The sequence below is a fragment of the Dama dama genome, chromosome 8, assembly GCF_033118175.1.
Source record: "Dama dama isolate Ldn47 chromosome 8, ASM3311817v1, whole genome shotgun sequence".
NCBI classification, from domain to species: Eukaryota; Metazoa; Chordata; class Mammalia; order Artiodactyla; family Cervidae; genus Dama; species Dama dama.
In genome coordinates, this window is record NC_083688.1 from 11,165,425 (window position 1) to 11,193,120 (window position 27,696).

The 27,696-nt window shown below is 38.8% G+C and overlaps 1 protein-coding gene across 1 annotated transcript; it reads left to right on the forward strand.

Annotated features, from left to right (window-relative positions):
* YTHDF2 (YTH N6-methyladenosine RNA binding protein F2) lies at positions 1 to 27,186 on the forward strand. The gene is made up of 5 exons (XM_061148386.1): positions 1 to 349; positions 847 to 871; positions 1,447 to 1,526; positions 4,521 to 6,107; positions 26,337 to 27,186. Exons 1-5 carry the CDS (start codon positions 323 to 325, stop codon positions 26,358 to 26,360), a joined length of 1,743 nt encoding a protein of 580 aa, XP_061004369.1. The 5' UTR covers positions 1 to 322; the 3' UTR covers positions 26,361 to 27,186.
* Positions 27,187 to 27,696: the final 510 nt, after the last annotated feature.

Consider the following 27,696-nt stretch of genomic DNA (forward strand, 5'->3'; position numbering starts at 1 on the left):
GTGGGCGAGTGAATGTGAGAGTCAGCGTCGCGCCGCGCGCGCCGACCGCCTCCGCCGCCCGGCGCTCTTATTTCGGCTGAGAGGGGCGAGCGCGCGCGTAAAGGCATAGAGACGGGCGTTGAGCTCTCGGGCTAGAGCGTCGCCGAGTCGGAGCCGGAGCCCGAGCCGCGCGCTGTGTCTCCGCTGCGTCCGCCGAGGCCCCCGAGTGTCAGGGACAAAAGCCGCCACCGCGCCTCCTGCTCTCGTCGCCGGGGCTCATCCGCTGCCGCCGCCGCCCTGAGGAGAGTCTGCCGCCGTCTTCACCCGTGAGGATCCGAGAGCCATGTCGGCTAGCAGCCTCTTGGAGCAGGTACAGGCCCGGCCCGCATGCCTCGGCCATTGTGTGAGGCGAGAGGGAGCCTGACTAGGCCCGGACCCGCCGCCCCCAGTCGGGTCAAGGCGAGGCGGCGCCTCTCGCGGGCCAGGTTTCGAGCCTCTCAGGCCGGCCGCGCCCAGCGCCTCGCCCTCGGCCCGTTCTCCCCGCTCTTCCCCGGGCCTCGGAGCCCGCCGGCCGCGCCGCGTCCCTTCCTCTCAGCGGGCCTCGTTTTTCTCTTGTTTCCTTCCCCTTCCTTGAAGCCCTGGCCCCCTCGCGTTGTTTGTGGCGCGGCCCCGGCTCCTCTCCGCGGCCCCCTCCGGCTTCGCACTTCCCCGGCTCCCATCTTCAGCCTCCCCCTCCACCCCCGTTCCTGACGCCGCTCCTCAGGCCTGCGCCTTTATTCCCTTCTCGGGCCCGGCTTTAATTTGTCTTTCCTTTTCCGTCTCTTCCTCGGACGACTTGCCGCTCGGCGACGTTTCCTTCGCCTGCAGAGACCAAAAGGTCAAGGAAACAAAGGTGAGCCCGGCTCCGCCGGTGGCCCGGGGCGGGCGGGGGGACCCTGAGTGGGGGAGCGGGGTCTCCGGGAAGCGCCCGGGGGAGAGGACCTTTCGGAAGCCGCTTAGTTTGCAGGTGCCTCACACACTTAAGTGTTTGACCCTTTCGGTGTGTTCCTGCAGCTGACGAACAGCTTTTTAGTGAACAAGGAGTAATTCATTGGAAGTGGGGGGTGGAATCGGTTTTGAAATGTTCCAGGTCCTTAGTTTCCTGTAGGTCTTAGAAGGCCTTTGTTTTTCATCCTCGTGGATCACACTCTGGAAGTACTCACATGTGGTGGGGGAGGGGAAGCGGGAGGGAATTGAAATCTAGAGGAGCCAGTAAAATGACCTTTTTAGATCAACTCTCCCTGTGTGGAGGGAGACATTTTCACTGACGAATTGTTGCTCGGCATTCACTCTCATCTTTACCGTTTTGAAATACAAACTTAACTTGCTCTGTTTAGTAAGGTTTTTCTCTTGTTAGGAGGTATTTGGTTAATTTGGGAGGTAGATTGTACGATTGAGACGCTCCTAATTGGAATTTTTTTCCTCTAGTACAAAATGGATCTGTACATCAAAAGGACGGATTAAACGATGATGATTTTGAACCTTACTTGAGTCCACAGGCAAGGCCCGTGAGTAGTTAACCATTTACATGCTTGATCATAGGATGTAGTATACGTTTATTTTTTGCTCTGCTCTAGCAATAAATCTGATTTTTACTGGATGACTTTCTTAATACCAGTCAGCATGTTATAAAAAAAAAAGTTGCTACAGATGTTGTAGGCTGTTAAGATTCTCATCTCTATTGTCAGCAAACAATTCTCTGAGGCTAGTACTGATAACATTTTATAGTGTACTAACAGCAACACTTGTTTGAGTAGTTCTTCCTCCTTACCAAGAATATAACTGCAAAACTTAAGAGTATTTTTCTGTGTTAAATATTTTCACTTCCAAAACATTTTTCACATTGGCTTCTTTGGGGAGCTATAGAATTTACAAAATGGATTTAAAGTAATGTAAGATACTGTTTAGCACAAAGATCAAGAATAATGGAACTCAGTTTTTGTAATGTAATCTATCTTCTAATGTGAAGACGAGAGTTGCATGTAGGTTCATGTATGAACATGACCTGTACACACAAAAAGTTTTGACTTGGTAGTTCTTTGTATTAGTATTTTGAATCCCAAAGACACAGCCACAAAGTTGTAGCTAAATAAATATAACTCCCCAGATTAATTAGCCAAAAGGAAAATTGACAGTAACTCATTCAGAATATTGTAGAAGATAGAGAAACTTATGGAACATTTATATAAATTCTGAACAGATGCTCTGTGATATATATAATAGTCTTGAATAACTTGACATATTAGAGTGCATGTTTGGGCCTAATTCTTACGTAAAACTCTTTGATTCCTTATGTAAAAGTTTCTGCATTGAAAGTGTAGAAACCACTTAAGCAAGTAATTGGGGAAAAGTTTTTACAGAAGACAACCAGTTAATCAGGAAAAGTAGGGAAGGAAGTAGAGGAATGAACTATCACTGGGTTCCTGCTATTGAAGTAGTTTGCTTACATAATCATAACAGGGAGAGTGGTAGCATTTGGAAACATAATTCTAGGTAGTTCTTGTGAAACATTGTGTAATTCAGAGTTTTGAGCTCAGGGGCATGTGGGAACCTGCCAGATCAGGTGTAGGCATTCAGCTGTTATAATAGCATAATGTGTGATAATGAGTGCATTTGTTTTATTAAAAAGAAAGCTAAAACTTAAATAGCTTGAAAAACTTGGGGGGGGGTATATAAATTTTGGTTGAGAAGACATAATTTGAGAATCTTTGTAGTTTGTCAAGAGTGTTTCATCTATTTTTTAACCAATTTTTATTACATTATTTGGAATAATTATTCAGGCTTAATCTATTAAGGGTAGACTAAATTTCTAATTTATAATTTGGGGCTGTTAAAATTATAACTATCTTTGAGATGTAGATTTTTCGTAAACTTGAGGGTATATGTCACTTAGTTTTGTAAAAGAAAGTTTTAAATTGGTAGAGAAAAGCACCACTATTTAATCAAACTGCATTAGTTGAAAAATTTAATCTTCAGGAGATGTGTTTTAGTGGCCAGGGAGAAGTACTCTTGGCTTTGATAATACAAACCAATACAGACCTAGCATATTTATAGTTTTGATCATCCAAGTCTCTTAAGAACAACATTCCCTGTTGACTAGTTAGTGGATTCTTACATACCAGAGCTCTTTTGAAGTTAGGTTAAAGCAGTCTATTTTTGAGTTGAGCTGACTCTGCATGTATAGAAACCAATTGTATGTATCTGTTACTTTGATTTAAGGGACTACTTTGTGAGCTATAGGGTTTATTTTAAAATACTGTCAGCACAGATGAAAGAATGTCTTTACAATGTAATCTGTTTTCTAATGTGAAGACTAGTTGGGTAAAACTTTTTCTGGTTGTTATTCTCAAGGATGATTCTTCTTTTAAGGATATAGACTGTACCATGCCTTTAGAAGTTAATTCCTGTTTTTAATGGAAAAGTTAAGTGTACATTTTAGCTACAGCCTTTACTTTTATAGATGAAACAGAACAAGTAGCAATACTTGTTCTGAATCCTTTGGAAGCCACTGTGCACTTTCTCTCCAGGTTATAATTTTTTTTTTCATTTTTTAAAATTTCAGGTTATAATTAAATAGTGGCATCTACTGATGTTCTCAGATGATCTGCCAGAAAGCTGTATTATAAACTAGATGTGTTGAACTTTTCTTTTTGGTTTATGGTTGGATAATGGCTGCACAGATTTTGGGGATAGAAATTGAAATTTCCAGTTAATTTTGTTGTTTTATTTATTATACAATGCAGTTTTAATAGGAAACTTTTGAATATTATTCTGTTCTGCCAGTATTCCCATTCCTTCAGTCCAGAGATAGTGGTTTTAATAAAGGCATCCTCAGAGAGCGGGCTTCCCGGATAACTCAGATGGTAAAGAATTAGCCTGCAATGCAGGAGACCCTGGTTCCATTCCTGGGTTAGGAAGATACGCTGGCGAAGGGATAGGCTACCCACTCCAGTATTCTTGGGCTTCCCTTGTGGCTCAGCTGATAAAGAATCCACCTGCAATGAGGGAGATCTGGGTTCTCCCTGGATTGGGAAGATACCCTGGAGGAGGATATGGCAACCCACTCCAGTATTCTTGCTTGGAGAATTAACCATGGACAGACAAGCCTGGTGGGCTACAGTCCATGGGGTCTCAAAGAGTCAGACACGACTGAGTGGCTAAGCACACATTCTCTCTCACAGAACAGGACTTACACTTGGTGAGATGCTGGGTTTTCCCTTATCTGAATTGAAGCACTAAAAGCTAAGGCCTGTGTTCACTGTATGTCAGTTTAGTTTTAAATGTTTAAACACTTCAATGATTAAACCAAAATATCTTAGTCCATAAAAATACCAGCAAGTTTATGGGAAGAGACCATCTGGGAAAAAAAAAACTCATTTTTTTATGGTAATGGCTGAAATGTTTGTACTGTATGAATAATTGGGAGAGGAAATGTCCTGGTGGTTTTATTTATTTTTGTGTTTAGTTTTAATTTGCCTTTTTTTTTTTTTTCCCTTCCACAGAATAATGCATATACTGCCATGTCAGATTCCTACTTACCCAGTTACTACAGTCCCTCCATTGGCTTCTCCTATTCTTTGGGTGAAGCTGCTTGGTCTACTGGGGGTGACACAGCCATGCCCTATCTAACTTCTTATGGACAGCTGAGCAACGGAGAGCCTCACTTTCTACCAGATGCAATGTTTGGACAACCAGGAGCCCTGGGTAGCACTCCATTTCTTGGTCAGCATGGTTTTAATTTCTTTCCCAGTGGGATTGACTTCTCAGCTTGGGGAAATAACAGTTCTCAGGGACAGTCTACTCAGAGCTCTGGATATAGTAGCAATTATGCTTATGCACCTAGCTCCTTAGGTGGAGCCATGATTGATGGACAGTCAGCTTTCGCCAGTGAGACCCTCAATAAGGCTCCTGGTATGAATACTATAGACCAAGGGATGGCAGCACTGAAGTTGGGTAGCACAGAAGTTGCAAGCAATGTTCCAAAAGTTGTAGGCTCTGCTGTTGGTAGTGGGTCCATTACTAGTAACATCGTGGCTTCCAATAGTTTGCCTCCAGCTACCATTGCTCCTCCAAAACCAGCATCTTGGGCTGATATTGCTAGCAAGCCTGCGAAACAGCAACCCAAGTTGAAGACCAAGAATGGCATTGCAGGGTCAAGTCTTCCGCCACCCCCAATAAAGCATAACATGGATATTGGAACTTGGGATAACAAGGGTCCTGTGGCAAAAGCCCCCTCACAGGCTTTGGTTCAGAATATAGGTCAGCAGCCAACCCAAGGGTCTCCGCAGCCTGTAGGTCAGCAGGCTAACAATAGCCCACCAGTGGCTCAGGCATCAGTAGGGCAACAGACGCAGCCATTGCCTCCACCTCCGCCACAGCCTGCTCAGCTCTCAGTGCAGCAGCAGGCAGCTCAGCCAACCCGCTGGGTAGCACCTCGGAACCGTGGCAGTGGGTTCGGTCATAACGGGGTGGATGGTAATGGAATAGGACAGACTCAGGCTGGATCTGGATCTACTCCTTCAGAACCTCATCCGGTCTTGGAGAAGCTGCGATCCATAAATAACTATAACCCCAAGGATTTTGACTGGAATCTGAAACATGGCCGGGTTTTCATCATTAAGAGCTACTCCGAGGACGATATCCACCGCTCCATTAAGTATAATATCTGGTGCAGCACAGAGCACGGTAACAAGAGACTGGATGCTGCTTACCGCTCCATGAACGGGAAAGGCCCCGTTTACTTACTGTTCAGTGTCAACGGCAGTGGACACTTCTGTGGCGTCGCAGAAATGAAATCTGCTGTGGACTACAACACATGTGCAGGTGTGTGGTCCCAGGACAAATGGAAGGGTCGTTTTGATGTCAGGTGGATTTTTGTGAAGGACGTTCCCAATAGCCAACTGCGACACATTCGCCTAGAGAACAACGAGAATAAACCAGTGACCAACTCCAGGGACACTCAGGAAGTGCCTCTGGAAAAAGCTAAGCAGGTGTTGAAAATCATAGCCAGCTACAAGCACACCACTTCCATTTTTGATGACTTCTCACACTATGAGAAACGCCAAGAGGAAGAAGAAAGTGTTAAAAAGGTAACCAGCTTACTCTTCTTAAAACTTTCAAGGGAAGGAGAAGGAACTAGAGAGAACAGGAGAGGTATAATACTGAACCATTAATAAAAGCTTTGTAAATAACACAAGTATCATTTAACAGTTCAAGTCTTTATGGGAGGATAATTGGTCTTATTATTTGAACCTTAGTGTGAAAGAGTGTGGGAACTTTAATAGGGGACAGAAATGTGGGCTTAAGTTAAAGGAAAGCAGAAACCATAGAGAAACTGACTATGAGATGCAGGAATAGGTAAAGAATGAGTCTGAAAAGTACACGAAGGGAGTAATTGAAGTGAAAGAAACAAAACTGAAAGTAGGAAAAGATTGAGGCTGTAATGTGACAGAGAAACAGATTAAAATTCTGTTGCAGGTTTTGGCCTAGCTGAGTACTTGGTTATTTTCAAGAGTCACCAAGCCCTGACATTTCTGCCTGCCTGCTGACAACTGGCAGTGTTAAGGAGGATGTTTTTCAGAACTTTATTCCTTGCTCCTGTCTTTTGTAGTATTCTGCTTAATCTTTTTTTTTCCCCAAGATCTTTTTCCCATTAGAAAAGTTTATGTTTATTATATAAAACTTGAAAAACAGATGGTCAGAAAAAGCTGGCCTCTTGCTCTTAACATTTTGCTGTATTCCTAAAGATCCACTTTCTTGTTTTCCTCTGTAACAGGTGGTTATCTTGGACAGAGTGATGGGGAATAGTTCTGTACTAAAAGGTTGAATTTATTTGAAAGAGTTGGTCTGGTGCATTGAATGTGTAAGGACCATAAGCGAATGATAAAATACTGGTCAGGGCAGATCACGTATTATCCCGAACTTAAGCGTATTTAAATGTAGAAAGTAGGTGAAAAGATAATGGCGAGGAGGAAATATTTTTAAAAAATATTTTTTAATGATAGAATCCTGAGTGGTTAATTTGAAATGTAAAATAAAACCTAACAGACTTATGCAAATATATTCTCCTTGAATTGGTCATTAATTCATAGGGATCTTCTGTAATTGATCTAGGACCTGAGGCACTTGTTTTGCCTCTGTAAAGGAGGACTGCTCAAAGGAATAACTTTGCTCAGGTAGATTCTCTGCCTCCATAACACAGAATCAGAGGTCCGTAGTTGCCTAAAACAGGATGGTTGACTTTTATCTTCCGGTATGTACAGACAAATAAGAAATAGAGATATACTTGTCAGTGATGCTGAAAGTATTGGGGAGATAGAGCCAGATTACTGGAAAGTTGGTTGTCAGAAAAAACTTGCTCCTTTCCTAGAGTTTTAACCATTTAACTTTTAAAGTTTTCCATAATGTTGTAGAAAAAAGATAGTTGATTATTTTTGCCAAACTTGTGAAAGGCTGTATGTCTGCACAGGCTTCTCTTTCTGGAGGAAGAAGAGAGGAGACTGGCTTTTTGGGCATCATGTAATGGCAGAGCAGATTATTAATGTGTGTGAGGGGCATCCAGGTGCTTGGTTTAATCACTTGCAACATGCATAGTATCTATTATATGTGAAGAACCTGCTTGCTTTCATCTGCAAAGTTCTGTTCTACATCTTGTGGTTTTAAAAGAAGGCAAAGACAGGACAATTTTTTGGAATGTACAGCTTAACTGTTAAGATAATTCGGTATTTGTTAGAACTAGTGGAGAAGCTGTTTAAAAATGAAGTAGCAAGTTTGAGGATTGTTAACTTATGTTCAGTCTTTATCGAGTATTGTATTCACTTGAGTGGTTCAGTGAATAATAAAACTTCATAAGAAGTTGTAAGATACATTGACCAGCCTTGTATTTTCAGAGTGAGTGTAGTAATCAAGCTAGGGTCTTTGTTAAGGTAACTGATGGACCTTTCATAAAGACTTTTGATGAATGAGTATCCTAGTTGTTCTCAGGTGAACTCATCACCAAAAATAAAAATAAAAGCTATTATACTTGTGTCAGATTACTTTTTAGTTTACTTTCTGTAAGAAGAACTTGCTGAGGTTTCAGGAAGGTCCCTAGGATTGCTTCCAAACCTAGTTACCCTTTCAGTCAGTGTTGCCTTACTCCTGTGTTGCCCACTGTTATTCTTTAACATGCTTACATAATTGACTGTAAACGGTTCTTTTTAGTCTTTATTAGGGTTCTAAGACAAAACAAGTTTCATGAGAATGGGACTGATAGCTCACTGAAGCAGTAAACTCCCTGAAGTGGGGTGTTTCTGTGTCTGCCTTGGTATTATTTACAAGATTGCAAAAGATCTTTTGACCAAATGGTAACTCAGTCAGTAGGGAAATACTTAATACTTCATCCTGGAAATGATGTCACAGCTGTTCTAAAGTTCCGTGATTGGGCATGTTTCTTGGCAGAACACAGTGAAGCAGACTACAGCCATTTTTGCCTTGTTCTATCACATGATTTAATTCAATATCATAAAACCTTTTCAAGATGTATCTGGCTTGAATATCTTAGCTGTCTGGCTTGATGCTTCCAGCAAATTTGAGTGACTTCCATGCGTGGTTTACTTTGTTGTGTACTTTAGATACTGTTTTGTAAACTCTTTCTGCATTTGTTTAGAACCTGCCCCTAATTGTTAAATATTCTGTGACATCACTTTTGAAGGCTTCATAGTGTTCTATCAAAGATTTATTGTAATTCATCAGTCCCTGCTGAGTAAGTCGGCTTCTTTATACTTTTTTCCTGGCTAAAATAACACTGTTGTAAACATTCCAAGGGGCTTCCCTGATAGCTCAGTTGGTAAAGAATCCGCCTGCAATGCAGGAGACCCTGGTTTGATTCCTGGGTCTGGAAGATCCTCTGGAGAAGGGATAGGCTACCCACTCCAGTATTCTTGGGCTTCCCTTGTGGCTCAGCTGGTAAAGAATCCGCCTGCAGTGCGGGAGACCTAGGTTCGAACCCTGGGTTGGGAAGATCCCCCTGGAGAAGGGAAAGGCTACCACTCCAGTATTCTGACCTGAGAATTCCATGGACTGTGTAGTCCATGACGTCACAAAGAGTCAGACATGACTGAGTGATTTTCACTAACTCTAACATTCTAAGATATAAATTTTGATTCACACCTATCCTTAAGTGTTGGGTCAAAGGATATACTTTTTGAAGGTCTTGGCTGTGTTATACATTGTCATGAGCCTTTTTCTTAAAATTTTTTTGTTGAGAGAACTCTGTCAGAAATTCAAAAGGCAGCGACAGTCAATTTTTCCCTCTATCTCAACTTTGGAGTAGTCTGGGATAGAGGGAGAGTTGCTCCTTGCATTAGTGATAATTTTGTTGATAAACCTCATCAAATAGTTGGCTTGGTTTTATCTTTCTATCCTTTTAACTCTAGACAAAAATAAGATAGGCTTTCTTGGTGGCTCAGTGGTAAAGAATCTGCTTGTCAATGCAGGAGACGTGGGTTTGATCCCTGGGTCGGGAAGATTCCCCTGTAGAAGGGAATGGCAACTCACTCCAGCGTTCTTGCCTAGGAAATCCCATGGACAGAAGAGCCTGGTGGGTTACAATCCGTGGGGTCACAAAGAGTTGGACGTGACTTAGCAACTAAACAACAACAACAAATATGATAGTCTAGTAGAGGAGACTAAGGGCTGTGTAATTCTCTTAAAGTCTAGCCCAACATTAGACTCAGTCAGATATCTAGGTAAGCGTTTATCCAGTTTAACTGGAAATCTCAGGGGAGTTTAGGAGAGACAGATCTAGAGAAAATGTGATTATAATGACAGTACCTTAAGGTATATATTTTTTAAAATTCCATTGCTAGTAAGTGAGAATAGTAGGATTTCTTTACATCTAGGATTCTAATTTTCAAGCAGAGGACTAAAAATGGACTTAATTGTGTTTGAATATAATGAAAATTTATTATGGTGTATAAGAATAGAGATGAAGCTATTTTTTCTTTGAGCAATTTTACTATGTGCTAGACTCTACAGAAAAATCAGAGGAGTCTTGTCAGGGAGCCTTACATTAGTGACATGTAACAGTACAAAATGGAAAGTGTTTTCTCAAGGTATGCACAAGGTGCCAGTTTGAAAGCTTGAAGATTGCCTAATCCAGTTCAGGGTGTGGGTTGATTGATCATAGAAGAATCCTCGAAGAAGTGATCTCTGAGCTGTGCCTCAGAAAATACGTAGATGATAGCCAGAGATGTTTTGAAAAGAGTGAACATAGGTTCAGAACAGCTCAATCTGTATAGACAATAACATTGTATAGATAATTCGGAATAGGAATTCTTGTATAGTTCAAGAAGTGTAATTGGAGATTGTCAGATGTGTAAGGAAGTTTGGAGATCAGATGAGGAAGAGGGAGTTGATTTGCAGTTGGTTGGATGTAGAAGAAATCTACTGAGATAGATACAAAGTTGGCTTAAAAAACAAGTATGAAGGGTAGGGTCTAAATTGAATCAGGTTTGAGGAGGTCCCTGATGTAACCTTCACATGAAAGTCAGTGGGAAACTTGTAGAAGTAACAGTGGACCTGTACTATGACCGTATGTATACAGCTCACTTCTTCCCACAGTGTGTTTTAGACATGTTATCTTTTTTCTCATTACAGTGTTTAGCTTAGTAGAGATGATTTAGAAGGGGAATATAACTTTTTATTATAATTATTATTTTTTTGGAATATAGCTTTTTAAAAACTCTAGTAGGTTTATTATTCATATCAGTGACAGCACTAGAATCACTGGATATTGAGGTTATAGGGAGGAAAACTTTTATAAATAAAAGAGGGAACTTTTCTAAAAATGGAGTCTTAGTCACAGGAGAGTTTGAAGAAGAGACCCAAAGGACTTTTATTAGATAAATTGTAAAGAAGATTCACACATGGGGTAGTTTAGATCAGAGAAATTGAGGGTTGAAAGAGGGTTCTCTCTCTCTCTCGAGTGGTTTAATCGTGTCCGACTCTTGCAATCCCATGGACTGTAGCCTGCCAGGCTCCTCCTCTCCAGGCAAGAATACTGGAGTGGGTTGCCATTTCCTTCTCCAGGAAGAGAGGGTTAGGTGGCTGGATAACATTTGAGGTTCATGGAGAGGAATTGATGATACAAAAGAGGTCTTTTTTGGAAGACCTTATTTTTATTTGTGTTCTATAATTTCTGACTTAAATACTTACTACATATGAAGTATAAAAAAGGGCTTGAGGCTAGAAGGAGATAGATAACAAAGGATTTGTGGATTCTCAGTGGATCTTAGTATAGATTAGGTGTCTGGGTAGTTATTAATATATTTATTGTGTGTTAATGAAAAACTTATCTAAAATGTAATAAAGACTTAGCAAAGGAACACAGCAAAGAAACACATAATTGTTTCCATTTTAAAGAAAAAAAAATCTAGGTTTACTGTAGTGTTGGCACAAGTAATATTGCTCTTTATAAGGAAGTTGGTTTGGTTTTTTTTTTCTTTCAGCTCTATTTTTGCCCCCTCACCCTTTAACTTGGACATTCAGTTCCTTGTTTACAAATGTTGGCTCCATTTTCAACTTCAGAAAAAATTTAAAATATCGAAGTTTTGGTGATGCAGAAATCAGAAAGGAAAAAGCCATCACTTCAGCTACATGTATTTTATTAAATCTTTAAGAAATAAAAAAAAAAAAGAAAAAAAAAAAGAAATGACCATGGAGTATTGTTCTTTCTGTTTAATATTATCCCACTCCTGTTTTTTTAAATTGCTTCTTCAAAAAATAAATAAATAAATAAATTGCTTCTTCAGAACTAGTGAGTGGGCATCCTGTTTTAATCAGGATGGCAAACTTGAATGTTTTATAAAATTCTAAGGCATTCTGTGTTTTCTGTCTTGCAGATAAATTTACTTGTTTTTTGCCAATAGGATTGAGGGAATTCTATTTGTATTACTCACCTTCCTTGCTTTGTGGATAGATGAAATGCCTCTCTGTAGCCTTCTTAAAGGAGGACCAAAAGAGGATAGGTAACACTGAATTTGAAACTTTTTGAAGCATGCCTTTTGTGTGTATCCATCTTTCAACAAATGTGTTGTGTTAATTGCTGGGATAGAACAGATAAACAAGGCACCATCTTTGTCTTAGGATCAGACAGTGCTGTTAATCAGACAACAAAATGGATAACATGAGATAAGAGCTGTAATAGAGGGATGAAGAACTGTTTTGGCTTTCTGGAGTGATAAGGGATAAGTTTGGGGAAGTTAAGAAAGGCTTCATGGAGGAAACAGCATTTGATCTGTATCAAATAGAAGGAGTAAGGGGGTAGTAAGCACTCAGTGATAGCACAGTGCTGGGCACTTGTTGCACATAGAAGTGTAGCTTTCTCATCTGGTGTATCATTATTGTATTTTAGATGAGGAAGCAGGCTCAAAGATCAAAGAGGTTCTGTATAAAGGTCTCATAGGTACAAGTGGTGGAGTTGGTATTTCAGTGTCCCAGTCCAATAATGTGCTTGAGCTTGCTCATTGTGAGCCAGCTGTTTAGGTTTCAAGAATCTTAGCAAGCTAGTTAAACACAATCATTAAATTATATGAATTTAAAAATTAAATACATTGTATTAATAGGTGTTTTAGATTTCTATTTACATTTAATTACATTGTAAACTACAGTTTGTACTGTAAAGTTAAACTACATAAATTTAGAATACTGTTGTTATTACCATTAAACCATAATATTTAAATTCATCAATCTTAAAGTTATTATGTCTGTATCAATATAATACACTGCAATTGCATGTCTTCTTAGCCCTACAGATAGTCCATTTTTAGTTTGGGGTCAGCTATGTTATTGGCAAATGCTGTATGCAAATCAGGACTTTATTTTTGTTGATTGTCTAGACTTAAAAGTGATAGAGAAAATATTAATGCAGATTTGCTGTGAGGCATTAGGGATCGAACCCGTGTTCCTTGCAGTGAAAGTGCAGAGTCCTAACCACTGGACCACCAGGGAACTCCCTTAATGCAGATTAAACACACTTATGTCTCTATCCTAACATATTTTGAATAACACAAAATTTGAGGAATTAGTCTTACACAATTTGAAAATCATTATCCAGTTTAGCAAGGAAGTTGTTCAAATTGATGAGCCAGTGAAGTCTGGACATACATCTTCATGTTGTGTTAAGTCAGTAATGAGCACTAACTTTGTTAGGCACTTTCATAGTTTTACTTTAATCCCTGCACCAACTCTCAGAGACAAAATTTATAGGTAGGAAAATGGAAACTCAGGTTAGCAATGTAACTAAAATCTGTTAAATGAAGAGAGAGGTATAGGTGACTCAGAGCCCAAGTGAGAGTTTTTTACAGTAGTTGGGAGAAACACTGAGAGCCTGAATTAAGATAGTGGGAATGGGGAAATGTGACAGAAACATTTGCTGATAGTTATTAAAAAAAAAAAAACTTAGAAAATCTGATGAGCAGCAGGTTAGGGTTTGGAGATACGTTGGCTTTTGGAAATAATTAGGGGTACCTGTGGTACAATCAGTTGATGGTAGGATCTTGGGCTCACGAGAGAGGAGTCTGTTGATAGAAATTTGGAAGTTTTCAGCCCTCAGTGTAGGTAAAGGCATGGGTGAGTTTAAGATTCTTTAAGAATATTGGTAATAAAAATAATGGCCGAAATTGTATGTTCTGTAGTGTCTATAATATGCAGCTGTCCTGAATACATATTTTTATGTATGTTTTCATTTAGTTTTATCATTGTGGTGTAAGTACAACTTACCTCAGTTTTACAGATGAAGACTCTAGAGAACTCTAAAGAGTAAATACCTCTGCACAGTTACCCAAACTAAGAAAGCAGAGCTCATGTTCTACTTATTGTGGTTCCAGAGCCAACGTGCAGTGAGAGAAGAGGGCCAAAGAAAGAACCCAGCAGTAACACAGTTTAAAGGATGAATTAAAGAGGGAGCAAGTGAGAGAGATTGAGAGGGAGTAGTTTGAGTTTTAAAGAGAACCAGGAAAGGGCTATATCTTGAGTAGAATTTCAAACAGTGGGGTATAATCAACTTATTCAGAGACTTCAGAGAGGTAGCAGATGACTGCAAATGCCAACAACTATCTGAATAAAAGCAACATGAGAGTGCTTTGTTAAGGGTTTGAAGGTTTTGTCCTCCACACATTGTTCAACAGACTCTGCATTTGTTGTTTCTGTAGTTTTCCAACCCTTCCCAACCTGCAAAGTTTTCCAAGCTGTCTATTCCAACCAAGTCTTAAAGAGATTTAATGAAGTAAGATCAGCTTCTGTTTAGTTAGTATTGGCTGTTTTGGTGAATTAGACTATATAAAAATTTCTGAAATACAGATGAGTATTGAAAATGTCAGTATTCTGGTTCTTTTTTCTTTTTAAAATTTATTTATGCACTGGGTCTTGGTTGCTTTGTGTGGTAGGCTTTTTCTAGTTGCGTTGAGCGGGGACTACTCTAGTTGCGGTGCTTTGGCTGCTTATTGCGGTGGCTTCTCTTGTTTCAGAGCACAGGCTCTAGGCGCTTGGGCTTCAGTAATTGCTGCCCTAGGCCCTGCAGTTGTGGCGCACAAGGCTTAGTTGGTCTGAGGCATGTGGAATCTTCCCGGACCAGGGATGGAACCTGTGTCCCCTGCATTGGCAGGTGGATTTTTCTCCACTGTACCACTAGGGAAGTCCAGTATTCTGTTTTTGATAGCGGTCAAGTTTGATCTAGAGCGGGCCATTTTTCCAGACCTAAACATTTTGGGACAGGGAGTGGTTAACAATTTTAGAATCATTTACTGTTTGTATTTACTCTTAGTATAAACCAAGAATTACTGAGATGTGAACCATTTTGCTTATCTACCAGAAGTAAAGATTAGTCCTATAAGTTTTCAGACTTTTTAACGTCGCATTTTTTTCCCGCTCCAAACACTGTTCCTCAGAACCCCATGAAGGCTGATTTCACGTGTGTGCTCTAAGTTGCTCCAGTCGTGTCTGACTCTTTGCAACCCTGTGGACTGTCGCCCACCAGGCTTGTCTGTCCATGGGGATTCTCCAGGCAAGAACACGAGTGGGTTCTCATGCCCTCCTCCAGGGGTCTTCCCAACCCAGGGATTGAACCCAGGTCGCCTGCTTTACAGGCGGATTCCTACATGCTCAGTGTTTTTTACCCCCTCTGGGTGATCTTCAAAGTACCTCCTCTGTGAAGCAGAATTGGGAACCCACTGTGTGACAAGAATTTTTTTTTAAGGGACAAATGGTGCAAGGAGGTGTAATTGGGAGTGGGGGTGATCTGTTTTGAAATTGAAGAACCATAGGGAATCTGCTGCTTCAACATCTCATCTAGGTATATTGGTTATTTAGCCTTGGAGGAAGGGAGGGATTAAGAAAACATCTCACAGAAGCTGGGGATGCCTGCAGCATTGGCTTTGACTGCCTTAAAGAACTGCATGATAAGGACTGACACCTGCACTAGTTAGGAGTTTCATGTAGAGGAAAAAGCTCTGTTACCTGAATTAGGGAAAGCAAATGTGATCTCTTCACCATTGAATTCTGCAAGCCTGCAGGAGCTGACAGCTCGGTAAATAGTGCCCTAATACTTTTCATCCCTCGCTGAATAAACAATCCCTAGTTGAACTAATTTAACTCCAGTTAGCCTTAGGGAGGAGATACAGATAAAATTGTATGAGATCATGTGTATTGGAGGAAATGTCTTAGATGAAACAGTATAGGATAATGTATATTAAAGTGCTAATTTTATAGTATGAAACTAAGTACAGAAGAAAAGAATAGCAAGACCAGGGTCGTCATTTTTATGGAAGACTGGAGTTGAGTTGGGTCTGGAAGGACATGTATATAGAAAAAGAGTGTGGAAAGAAAGATGAAGGGAGAAAATGGTTAAAGTCTTCAAGTTTCAGCTGTCTAAATGTAGGGGAGAGGGAAGGGAAGAAGCAGGCAGTTGCTCTTTCCAACTCTTGTGTTTACTGCTGTTGTAATACCTGTTGGTTCTTATGAAACAAGGTATTTAATACTCTGCTACATGTGTCAAAGCTGAAAATTTTGGACAGATAACTCGTGTAATACATGAAGTCATTTAGAAAGGGTAGACATATGTAAGCTTTTGTCTTCATGTGGACCTTTTTGGCAGTTGGTGTGAATAGCATACTGAGTTTTTAATTTGTGTTAAATTTGCTGTGTGCCAATTTTATATTAACATTTGCACATTTCCCGTTGCATTTGTTTTTCATTGGAAAATATAACCTAATTATTAAAAAATGCAGCAAAGGAAAGAAAACTGACCCATAGTTCCTCTGCTCTAACAAAAACCACTCATTATTTTGGCTTATTTTCCTACATAGTTTAGTGGTTTATGTAGTTATCATATTCTATATAGTATTTAATCCTGCTTTTTCCCCCTTAGCACTTCAGGTATTTACCCATATTTAGCCGTTTTTTTGCACGTTTATATAAGGCACTTTCCATATGTTATTGCAGATGCCTTGTAACAACCCTACTGTAGAATAGTTAAGATTATGTTTGTTTGTTTTTAGCCCTACTGTGAAGCTCAGGGAGGGGAGGGAATCCTGACTGAGGATCCGACCACCAGGGATGGAACCTGGGCGCTGTGCCGTGGAAGCAGAGTCCTCCTAACCGTTGGATGCTGGGGAATCCCCAAGATAATTTTCATTTTACAATTAGGGAATTGAGATTCAAAAAGGAATAACTTTCTTAAGAGACTGGCTAGGTCATAAAAGAGGTGGAATTTGTTTTGCCCCAAAGCTTTTTGTTCTTTGGTCTTGCTGAATCTTCACATTTATCATTTAAAGTAGCTAACAGCAATGATCTATTATCTATTGATGCCTATAGCCATTCACCTCTTTGTTGCCTGTATGAGGAGAGCATAATTAATTGAAACTTAAACCTTTATTTAAGCACTTAGGTTTAAAACTTCCCTCATCACAAGCATCAAAATGGAGCAGATTGTATCTACCTAACCTTGTGAGAGTTGCTGCTAAAGATGGACAGCAGGAGTAAGGGAGAACATAAATGGTTCTTTGGGTTTTTTTTTTTTTTCCAGTTTTTAGAAATTTTATTTACTGTTTATCTTTGGCTGTGCTGGGTCTTTGTTGCTGTGTAGCCTTTCTCTAGTTGTACACAGGCTTCCTGAGAGCGTAGGCTCTAGAGCGCCAGTTCAGTAGTTGTGGCACACAGGCTTAGTTGCTTTGGGGATCAAACCCACCTCCAGGGCATTGGCAGGCAGATTCTTAACCACTGGACCACTGACCAGGGAAGTCCTGCAACTTACCATTTGAGAGTACCTACATGACAGATTCTTGTCCTTCGTCTCCTACCAAGTGAGCACCTTTGAAGCTGAGGCTTTGGAATCTGTATTTTCTCAGCTTGATAGTTGATTCCCTTGTATTTAAATTATGAATGTCATTAGGTAGTTTTTTGTGTGTCCCCCGCCTCAAATTCCTCATGCTTATTTTTCCTGTAAGTTTCTTCCTTTGAACTAAAGTTTTCCCAGTCTCTGCCTGCTAGTCTCAAGACTTGATCTTTGGAAACAATGTTAGAAGTTGTATGTGTCTGGTAAGCCTGGCTCTATACCTTTTTATACTGTGGCCTACCTTGAGGCTGAAAGGGTCTTTTGAGTAGTATTTTTCACCAGCTATCAATATTATGAGCCTCCAGTGAATTGCCTGTAATTTGTTCATTAAAAGGTGGCAGTGTAATGGAATATCATGCGTGTAATTTCATGCTGTAATCTACTCCTCAGAGACATTATGGCTACTTCTAAGAGGCTTTAATGTTTTAAGTTTTACCTTATTTTATTGTATCTTCCTTTTTATGAGCACCTTAATTGTTTAGAGTTGTTAGATAATTTAAAGGAATAAGATTTAGTGACCATTATCCATCCTGAAGTTGTCCAAAGATGTTAACTGACTTTTAAAGATAATTAGTTTTGGGGAATGTGGGAAGGGATTCTGTGAAGTATATGTATGACGGGCCTTTTAAAAAACTTAGAAAGATGGTAACGACAACCCTATATGCAAAACAGAAAAAGAGACACAGAAGTACAGAACAGACTTTTGAACTCTGTGGGAGAAGGTGAGGGTGGGATGTTTCGAAAGAACAGCATGTATATTATCTATGGTGAAACAGATCACCAGCCCAGGTGGGATGCATGAGAGAAGTGCTCGGGCCTGGTGCACTGGGATGACCCAGAGGAATCGGGTGGAGAGGGAGGTGGGAGGGGGGATCAGGATGGGGAATACGTGTAAATCCATGGCTGATTCATATCAATGTATGACAAAACCCACTGGGAAAAAAAAAAAATAAAGGGAAAAAAAAATAAAAAACTTAGGTATATATATATTGTTTGTTAGGTTGGTATTATTGATTGAGCATGAATCATAGATTCTGTGGTTTTGTTAACATAGTAGTGAAAAGGCTAGGAGCCTTCTCTGCCTCTTAGTGTCAAATGAGCAAGTAAATCTTCTGAGCCTTAGTATTTTATGAAAATAGGGGGAAAAGCTTACTGGGTTGTTAGGATTAAATATATATATGTGACTGAAGTAATTGCATACAGGTCTTTTATGAATATTATCCATAATCTCAGGCATATAAATAATATATATATACACACACATAAATATACTTACATTTGTGTTTATTTTGGGTCAGACATCAAATTCTTCAGTAACTTTTGATACGGTACTTAATAATGCTGCTGGGTCCCCATTTTTGGAACAGACTGAGGAGGGCACAATACTGAAACAGATCAGTTAAAAGGAGTCTGTAGCAAAGTCCTATTGAGAGATTACAGTAGCTTGGACTAGAGAGGTATTCATGGAGGTGTCGAGGATGGTTCCACTTGAAATTTTTGAAGGTCGAACGAGGTTATATCAAATAGCTGGGAAGCATATTCAGTGATTGCTTCATTTTCTGAACTTACTGTCAAATGCTGGGAGTTGAGGGGTTTGACTGATAAGCTATTAAAAAACCTTATTTGTTAAATTGTATTCCGAAGTGTTTTCAGAAGTTGGTTTTATTATAAAATTAGTTTTTGTTCAAATGTATTCCTTACTGGAGAGCCAGTTATTTTCAAAGAATAACTGAAAAAATGTAATCTATCTTACCCTTTGTTCTGTTACTAGTTAGACTTACTATTCAGGGCTTGAAAATAGTAGATTATCCAGGCTTTTACTTCTAACCCTTTTGGTGAAATGTATATAGGAGTTCAGCTACTAACTCTTTGTAAATGTGATGGTTGGAAAGTTAATAGTTAAATGTATTTACTTCATTCTGGTGCTCCTGTGTCATTTCCTAGAAGTATATTTCAACTAAATGTCCATTTCTGCACCTAGAAATCTCAAAAGGGAGAAGACAGAAGATACTTTAAATAAAATACTATAGCTCTGCTTTAAATTAGAGAATTGATGGAAGATATTTTTGTTCCTTCATTATGGGAAAGACAGTATTAATTATATATAGCTTGTGATCTTTCTGCCCTTAGACTCACGTAATGCATATATTAACAGCATCAGAGATTATTAAGATTGTTTTCAGGGAGTTCCCTGGCAGTCTGGTGATTAGGACTCCACACTTTCACTGCTGAGGGCAGGAGTTCAATCTCTGGTCATCAGGGAAATAAGATCCCTCAAACCTCAAAGCGGGACCAAAAAAAAAAAAAAAATTCCATAAACCATATAAAACATTGAAAGTTGTGTTAGTATAATACTATTTTTTCATGTTAAGCTGTCTACCATTTTCTTATTTTCAGCCAGAGGTTGTGAAGTGTGTGTTCTTGTCTACCAAGGACCAGGGGGACATAAGATTCAGTTGAGGGCTGTTAAGTAAATTTATTTCAGAGGATAGACATCAGATTTTAAAGTTAATACAATTATATCTGGTAAATAGATGTGTGTGTGCCTGTTGTGTTTGTGGCCCACTTAAAAGTGGGGAGAGGAATGGTGGTAGAGATGAGAAAGGATATTAAGCTAAACAGAGGAAAAATTAAGCAGATTTACAGAGTTTCAGAGATTTAAAATGTACAGACTTTAAGTAACATTGCCACTTTGTGGCTTTTAGGATATTTCCTCTAGAGATGGAGTTTTGCATTTTATAGTCATAGATGTAAGGTGAGAAGAGACTAAAATGTGATGGATAGATGGTGTGTTAACCTCTAGTTGTTTAAGTGACAGACCAGATATTGAGGCCTAGAAACTTCTTCTGCTGGTTTATATATTCTTAGTTAATGTCTTTAAATTTATCTTATTTAATTTCATGAGATTTTTTCCTTTAGTCTCTTCACTGAAGAATGAACAATGAGATTGTGAACTGATTTAAAGATTAGGTGAATGTTCTAGTGGGAATTTTGTGATGCAGTGTGAATTCAGTAAAATCTTGCTGTGCTATTTTCTTTTATTCCTTATTACCATCACAGTATTGTAAAGCTCTGGGAATGCATCTTTCTTACTTTTAGCATTTGGTCTGTTTTCTGTTTAACCAGGACTTCATGATTAATTTCGTGTTTGTGCTTGAGGATCTTATATAGGGGTTTAACCTAGACTGGCCACTCCAGCCGGTTCCTACCACTGATGACACTATAGCTGCCTCTCACATGACACTAGCTTTAAAAAATGTGGTATATAGGCTGCAACATGACACCACTGTGGGGAAAGCCAGTATGCCTTACCACTTCCCCTGCTTCAGTGGATCAGTAGCATCTCCGTGTATAAAAGCTGGAGTGTCCAGCAAGACACAAGTACCTTTTGTGCTTATGGCAATTCTGGCTGGGACCTGGACCCATTGGAGGTCTCAGCTTGCTTTTATGTGTTCTGCTCTTTCCTTTTATTGTGTATCTATCATCATTCTTCTGTCTCACCCCCAGATTTTTCTTTATTAAGTATTACCACGGCAGCACTGGTTGATTAGAAATGTTATAAATGAAAAAAAAAAAAAAAGAAATGTTATAAATGCATCTGACAAATGAAGTCTTGACCATAGATTGTCAAAGCAATCAGTTTACTGGAATTCCAGCAGTAATAAGAAATAGTCAAACAAGTGAAAGAAAAGACCTGCTGTAAGAGAATTATTTTATAGAACTCTAAAAGGTTTTAATGTCTCAAAATGGTTAAAATAATGGTCCTTGTGTTAGACTCTGTTCTGTCATTTTTTTCTCATTTTAAAAGACTTGTAAAAAGCTGATAGGCAGAGTTGTTTCTTTTTCTTTTGCTAAAATACTCTCATGTTTGATGATTTTAGTATAGATATGAGGAAATAAACACATTTCAAAGTTTTACAAGTTGTTAAACATAAACTTCTTTTTTCTTGGCTACACCTGCAAGTGGGGTCTTAGTTCCCTGGCCAGAGATGGAACTAACACCTCCTGCAATGGAAGTGCAGAGTCTTAACCACTGGACCGCCGGGGAAGTCCCCAAACATAACTTTTTAATGCAGCCAATTTTTGAAGAATTAAATGAATTGTCCCACATTTTATTAGCTTTTTATCTTGAAATAATTCCAGATTTGGAGAAATTTAAAGAACAGTGCAAAGAACTCCCAAATATTCTTCACCCAGATTTACCAGTGTAATATTCTGCTACATTTGCTTCATCATTCTCTTTGGAGATGTGTGTGAAATTTTTTGTGGATCATTTTAAAGTGAATTCCAAGTCATCGAACCCCTTTCTCAAAACTTTGCTGAGTAGTTCCTAAAAAGAAGAGCATGCATTTATGACCACAGTGCAGTTTTTCAGAAACAAGAAATTTAACATTGATGCAGTACTGTTACCTAATCTACCGATGGTATTCATATTTTTACCAGTTGTCTTAATGTCCTTGGTAGCAATTTTTTTGTGGTCCAGGGTCCAGTACAGGACCTTTCAGTTTTATGTTTTTTTAGTCTCTTAATCTGCAGTTATACACGCACAATCACACACCAGCATCTCACCCATTCGACCTTTTTGTTTATTACATGATATTTCTGAAGAGTATATGAATTCTGTTTTTGTAGATGTCGCCCTCAGTTTGTCTAAAGTTTCCTTTCCTCATAGTGTACAATCAGATTATGCTTTTCTGACAGGAATACTATGTGACTCTGTCCTTGGTGCATCACATTAGGAGGCATAAGATGTCTGTTTATGCCATTATTGGTAGTGTTTACTTTGACCACTTAAGGTATTCACGTGGTTCTTCATTGTAAAGGTACTGTTTTCCTTTCAATAAGTGGGAAAATAGTTTGAGACTATAAATATCTTGCTCCTCATCAAATTTTCACCCTCTAGATTTAGCATCCATTGCTAATTCTTGCCCAATTGCAAAGAGTTGACTCATTGGAAAAGACCCTGATGCTGCCCCCAATCCCTGATGCCCCCAATACCACCCACAGGTGGTATTTACCATTTTGGTATAATTGTGTGGTTAAATTCAGGAATAGTTTTGTTGTAGGCAGAGTTGAACACAGGTGTTTGTGGATTTAGTATTACATTATATAAAGAGAAACAAACTTTGTTTATAATAAGAGCAATTTCACAGTGCTGTTGTGAATTTCTTTTCACTAAATATTTTAAATGATGTCATTTGCCGAGCCACTGGGCACGTGGATGTTTTAGTTCCTCAACCGGGGATTGAACCCTTGCCCCTTGCAGTGGAAGCATGGAGCCCTAACCTTTGGACCACCAGGAAATTTCCTATAAATGTATTTCTTAGGGGAAAACAGATTTGGCAGTCGAGGTTTTCTAGTTTAGCAGTACAATTTGGAGCATGTAAGTTAATTTATATTCTTGGGGCCACATTACATTAAAATAAGAGATAGGCAGAATTCCCCCCCCCCCCCACTTTTTTTTTTTTTGTCTTTCTACCAGTCCATTTTATTTTTTGATGCATTACAAAGAAATTATCATTATCAGTACAGTTCACCCCTAAACATTTCAGCATACATGTCATTATTAGAGCTCAGTATTTGTTTTACGTACTTTTTGAGTTTAACTTACATGAAATGCACAAGTGTATATTTGCGGAATGCTGACAAATGTACCTGTCTGTGTGACTCAGACTCCTATGAAGATATAGAATGAGGACTTCCTGGCAATCCAGAGGTTGACTTTGCCTCCCAGTGTAAGAGGTGCAGGTTCGATCCTTGGTGGGGAGCTAAGATCCCACCCACCTCTCACTAAAAATCCAAAATGAACACAGAAGCAGCATTGTAGCAAATTCAATAAGGACTTTAAAAATGATCTACATCAAAAATAATAATTAAAAAAAAAGATACACAAAACATTATCATCCTAGAAGTTTCCCTCATGCCCCTTAGTCAGTCCCACCCCTGCTTCACCAAAGATAACTACTTTTCTAATTTTGTCCCCATCATAGATTTGTTTTTCCTGTTATAAAACTTCACATAATTGGAGTCATGCATTATGTGTTCTTTCTGTTTGTTTAAGGCTTCTTTCATTCAGCATGTCTTTGAGAACTACTTTTCTTTTAGATCTTCAGTACTTATATTCAGAGCTAGGAGGGTGCTCCCAGATCCATAAAAAAGCAGATCTATATGTGCTGAAATTGAACAGTCTGCAGGACATATTAAGTCGGGGGGGGGGGGGCGGGAAGCAAAGTGAAGGGAGTGTCATATGCTACTTGTGAAAAGCAAAAGACAATACCAGCTTTTATATGCTTAAAATAGCTCAGGAAGGACAGGAGGAACTGGTAATAGAAATTGCCTCTAGGGATTTTCCCCAGTTTTTTGAGGTATTATTGACATACAGCATTGTTAAATGTGTACTACAGCATAGTTATTTGATAAATGTGTATACTGAGAAATGCTTACCACAATAAGTTTAATTAACATCCATTACCATTTTTTTTCTTGTGATAAGAACCAGAATTTTACTTAAAAGTCAGTTGTAGCCTGTTATCCACTGACAAACTTCTAAGTAAGTTTGTGAGTGAGCTTAACTGAAGACCTGTTCTTTGCTTTCTAGGAGCTTTTGGTTGAGTTGGGACTAATTTTCTATGAAACAAAACAATTTAATTTTCAATTGTGGTTGCAGATTTAGAAGGACTTTGAAAACTGCAGGGGCTAAGGAAGTCTCAAAGAAGGAAGGAGTTTTGAACTGTACCCTAAAGGTCAGAAGGCTAGGTATTCCACGCATTCTTGGCTTAAAACTATAAGAATGAGATTTAATCAAGAAACATGAAAAAAGCCCATATTTCCTGAAAGGAAAGATAGATTTTGATTATAAATAGAAGAGGTTAGATAAATAGTATTCATCCAAATTAAGGAAGACTGAACTAGGTAGATAAGTTTAAGATTGATAGGAGAAAAATTCTGTAAAGCAATTATCCTTCAATAAAAAAATAAGAAAAAAAAAAGTAACCTACAACAGCAAGATACAACCTACTGCTGTAGTATAGGATACATTCAGTATTTTGTAATAACCCATGAGGGAAAAGAATATATGTAACTGAATCACTTTACTATATGCTTGAAACTAGCACAACATTGTAAATCAGCTATGTTTCAGTTAAAAGGACTGATGTGAGAATAGATGTGCTGTTGAAAGTTTTGTTTTGGTCAGTGCCAGAGGTTTTTTAGTTGGGGTTTTCCTGTTATAAACAATATATCTATCATCAAAACTTTGGGACTGTTATATAGAGAAGGTGGGGGGGGGGGGGCTCAGTATTGCAGCTGAGGAACATCAGAATTTTTGAGGTCCCTTATTTATGTTGGATTTAATTTCTTATTCTTTTTTTCTTTTTCCTTTTTCAAATTGTTGAATTGAGTTTGAATTCCAGAAATAGCATGTGGGTGAATTTTTTTGTTAACTTTATTAAGTTTGAAATTTCCAAATGACTTATTTTGAAAATAATATCCCATATCTTTGTATGTTGGTGAGTTTATTTCTGAATTCCAGATATGTCCAGTAGGACATCACAAAAAGATAACTGTTCCTTCTGAATAGTTACTGTTTTTTATATCCATGGAGTAATTTAGTGCTAGGGTAGTCAGTTCATCACAAAGCCTCACTTCACTTTGTTGACTTTTGCAAAATGTTCCTACATGTTGTAGACAAAGAACCACATAGCCATGGGTTTGGAATCTTGGTTCTTGGGAAACCTTGATCAAGTAAACTATTTTGAGCTTTAGTTTTTTTATCACTAAAGCGGGAATAGTACAGTCCTTGCAGGTTGGTTATGAAGATCATTATGTACAGTGCCTGGAATGTGGTAGCCCATAAGTGGTAGTTGGCTTTTTTTTGTTTGTTTGTTTTTTAAATAGGAATCATATTTAACTTCAGAACCATAGTTACCATAAGGTGAATAGGAACAAATGACTACTTACATAGCTTGATGAATCAAGTCTTAAGTTCAGGTATGTGAGCTTGCTCCTAACCACTTAATGCTTTTGCTTTTTTTTGTTTTTTGCTTTTAAAAGGCATGTGGATTGAGTTGTATGTTTTAAAATTCCTTTGTGAGGTAGTGTGTGAAATGGAATGATGTTTAGGGTAAATTTATGAAAAGCTCATAAAGAATGATTCTTAGTAAGACAGGAGTATTTAGATTTATTTCAGGGAAAAGATAAGTATTGCATTCAGTTTTCAGAATCCATTTCTGAGTGGATTTTAAACTCTCCCTTGGGGAAAAAGATGATTTTCTTGCCTGCTATGGAGTAAGAGCTTTCTGTATGTCAGCTCATTAATTCTCCCACAGCCTAGATACATATCCTCACTTAACCAAAAACAAGAAGGAAATTGAGGCCCGTGAATATGTTTAATGCCTTGGTACTAATATAGGATGACTCCAGTATTGTTCAGGGCTTACGCAAGGAAAATGATTTCATATTAATTAGGGTTCGTGAGTGTTAGTACTTTCGTTTAAAATATTAGAAGTAGAGCTTCCCTGGTGGCTCAGTGGTAAAGAACTCGCCTGTCAATGCAGGAGACAGAGGTTTGATCCCTAATCTGGGAAGATCCCATATGCTGTGAAGCAGCGAAGCCCGTGGGCCACGGCTGTTGAGCCCTGTGCCCTAGAGCCCAGGGGCTGCACCTGCTGAAGCCCACAGCCCTAGAGCCCATGCTCTGCAATGAGAGAAGCTGCCCAAGTGAGAAGCCTGCACACCGCAACTAGATAGTAGCAGCAAAGACCCAGCACAACCAAAAATAAATAAATTTAAAAAATAAAATATTAGAAGTAAAAAGTCTTTACCTGTGGGGAATATTCTGTTTAGCTCAAATAATTAATTTTCTATAGTGTTATTCTATGAAGCTTTAATTCTTATTCAGATAAGTTTTAACTAACCATTTCATTTTTTTTTTTTTTAACTTTTATAGGAACGTCAAGGTCGTGGGAAATAAGAGGCAGTTCTGCACAGCCTGCAGCAACGGTTGCATCTGCATATCCTAAGAGGAAAAAAAATGACCTTCAAGAGAATTAGGACTTTTTTCTTAATTTCATTGACTTCAGAGACGATTGCAGACTTGCAGTTTAAGTATTGGAATTTCACAAAAGACATAGGACTTAACTGGAAAATGAAAAAAAAAAGAAAAAGGAAAAACTAAACAAAAAATCCCTCTAGGTAGTTTAGGTGAAAAATGTCCCTTTTATTTTGGCTTTGGTTGTGATTTCAGAGCATAATGCTTTGTTTTTTGTCTTTTTACTATGTTTTTCGGATTTTAAAGTCCGTAAGTACATACAGTTTTCTCTAATTTTTAAACCCTTTCCTCCCCCCGTTTTGACATTTGCACTTGGAGAACACTTGAGTTTTGAAGGTTTTGGGCATCCACCCCAGAAAGTGGGAATTTGGTTTTTTTCCTTCCGAACTGGAAGAACATTTTTATGAAGAATTTCTGTCTTGGAGAATTTAACAGTGTTACCCAAGGTTGTGTCTTTAAGGGTGGTTCATTTTCTCTGACCCTTTGTTACTCAAAGTAAAGTACTAGGAGTCCTAAGAAATGTTCTGTTCTTGTACATTATACTGATTAAGTCAGGATTAATTTGATTTCAAAGCTAAGAACAGTGGTAAAAACTTGTTTACAGAAATGCATTTTGGAAGAGAAAAATATTGTAAAAACGTGTAGTGAATGTTTCTTCAGTTTCTTGTTCAGCCAATGAGGAAAGGGCATTGCCTTTCTTTTTACCATTAATCACTTCTCAATAAACGTGAGATCCTGTTGAGCATCACTTCTAGTACCATTTATTAGTATTATTTGATTTGCTATGTTTTGTGAAAGCTTTGAAGTACAAGGAGTTTCACGAGGTGAGACAGCAACCATTTTTAGAAAGTTCACTGAGATGAAATAGTTCAGGAATTGCTTCGTACCCAGGGTTGGATAACCATGACCACTGCAAAGCAAGGTGGGCCAATATTCATAATGCTTTATTTCTGGATACTTCCTGAGAAGGTAGTGCCACTGCTATGCTAAATTGTTCAACAAATATTTGATTGTGAGTCTTTATTAGTTGCCAGGCAGGCACTGTGGTAATAACCCTGTAGTAACCTGGCCACATATCTTCTGTGCATAATAGGTAGAGCCCAGTATCAAGGATATACATGTTGAATCTGAAATATGACTGACTTAGGCAGGATTCTGTATGTCCCAAAAATAAGAAATTCCAATGGGCTTGGATCTTTGTGAACCATGTAACTGTAAGGGTAATTGATTCATCATCGTTTATTTTCTAAGGTTTGGC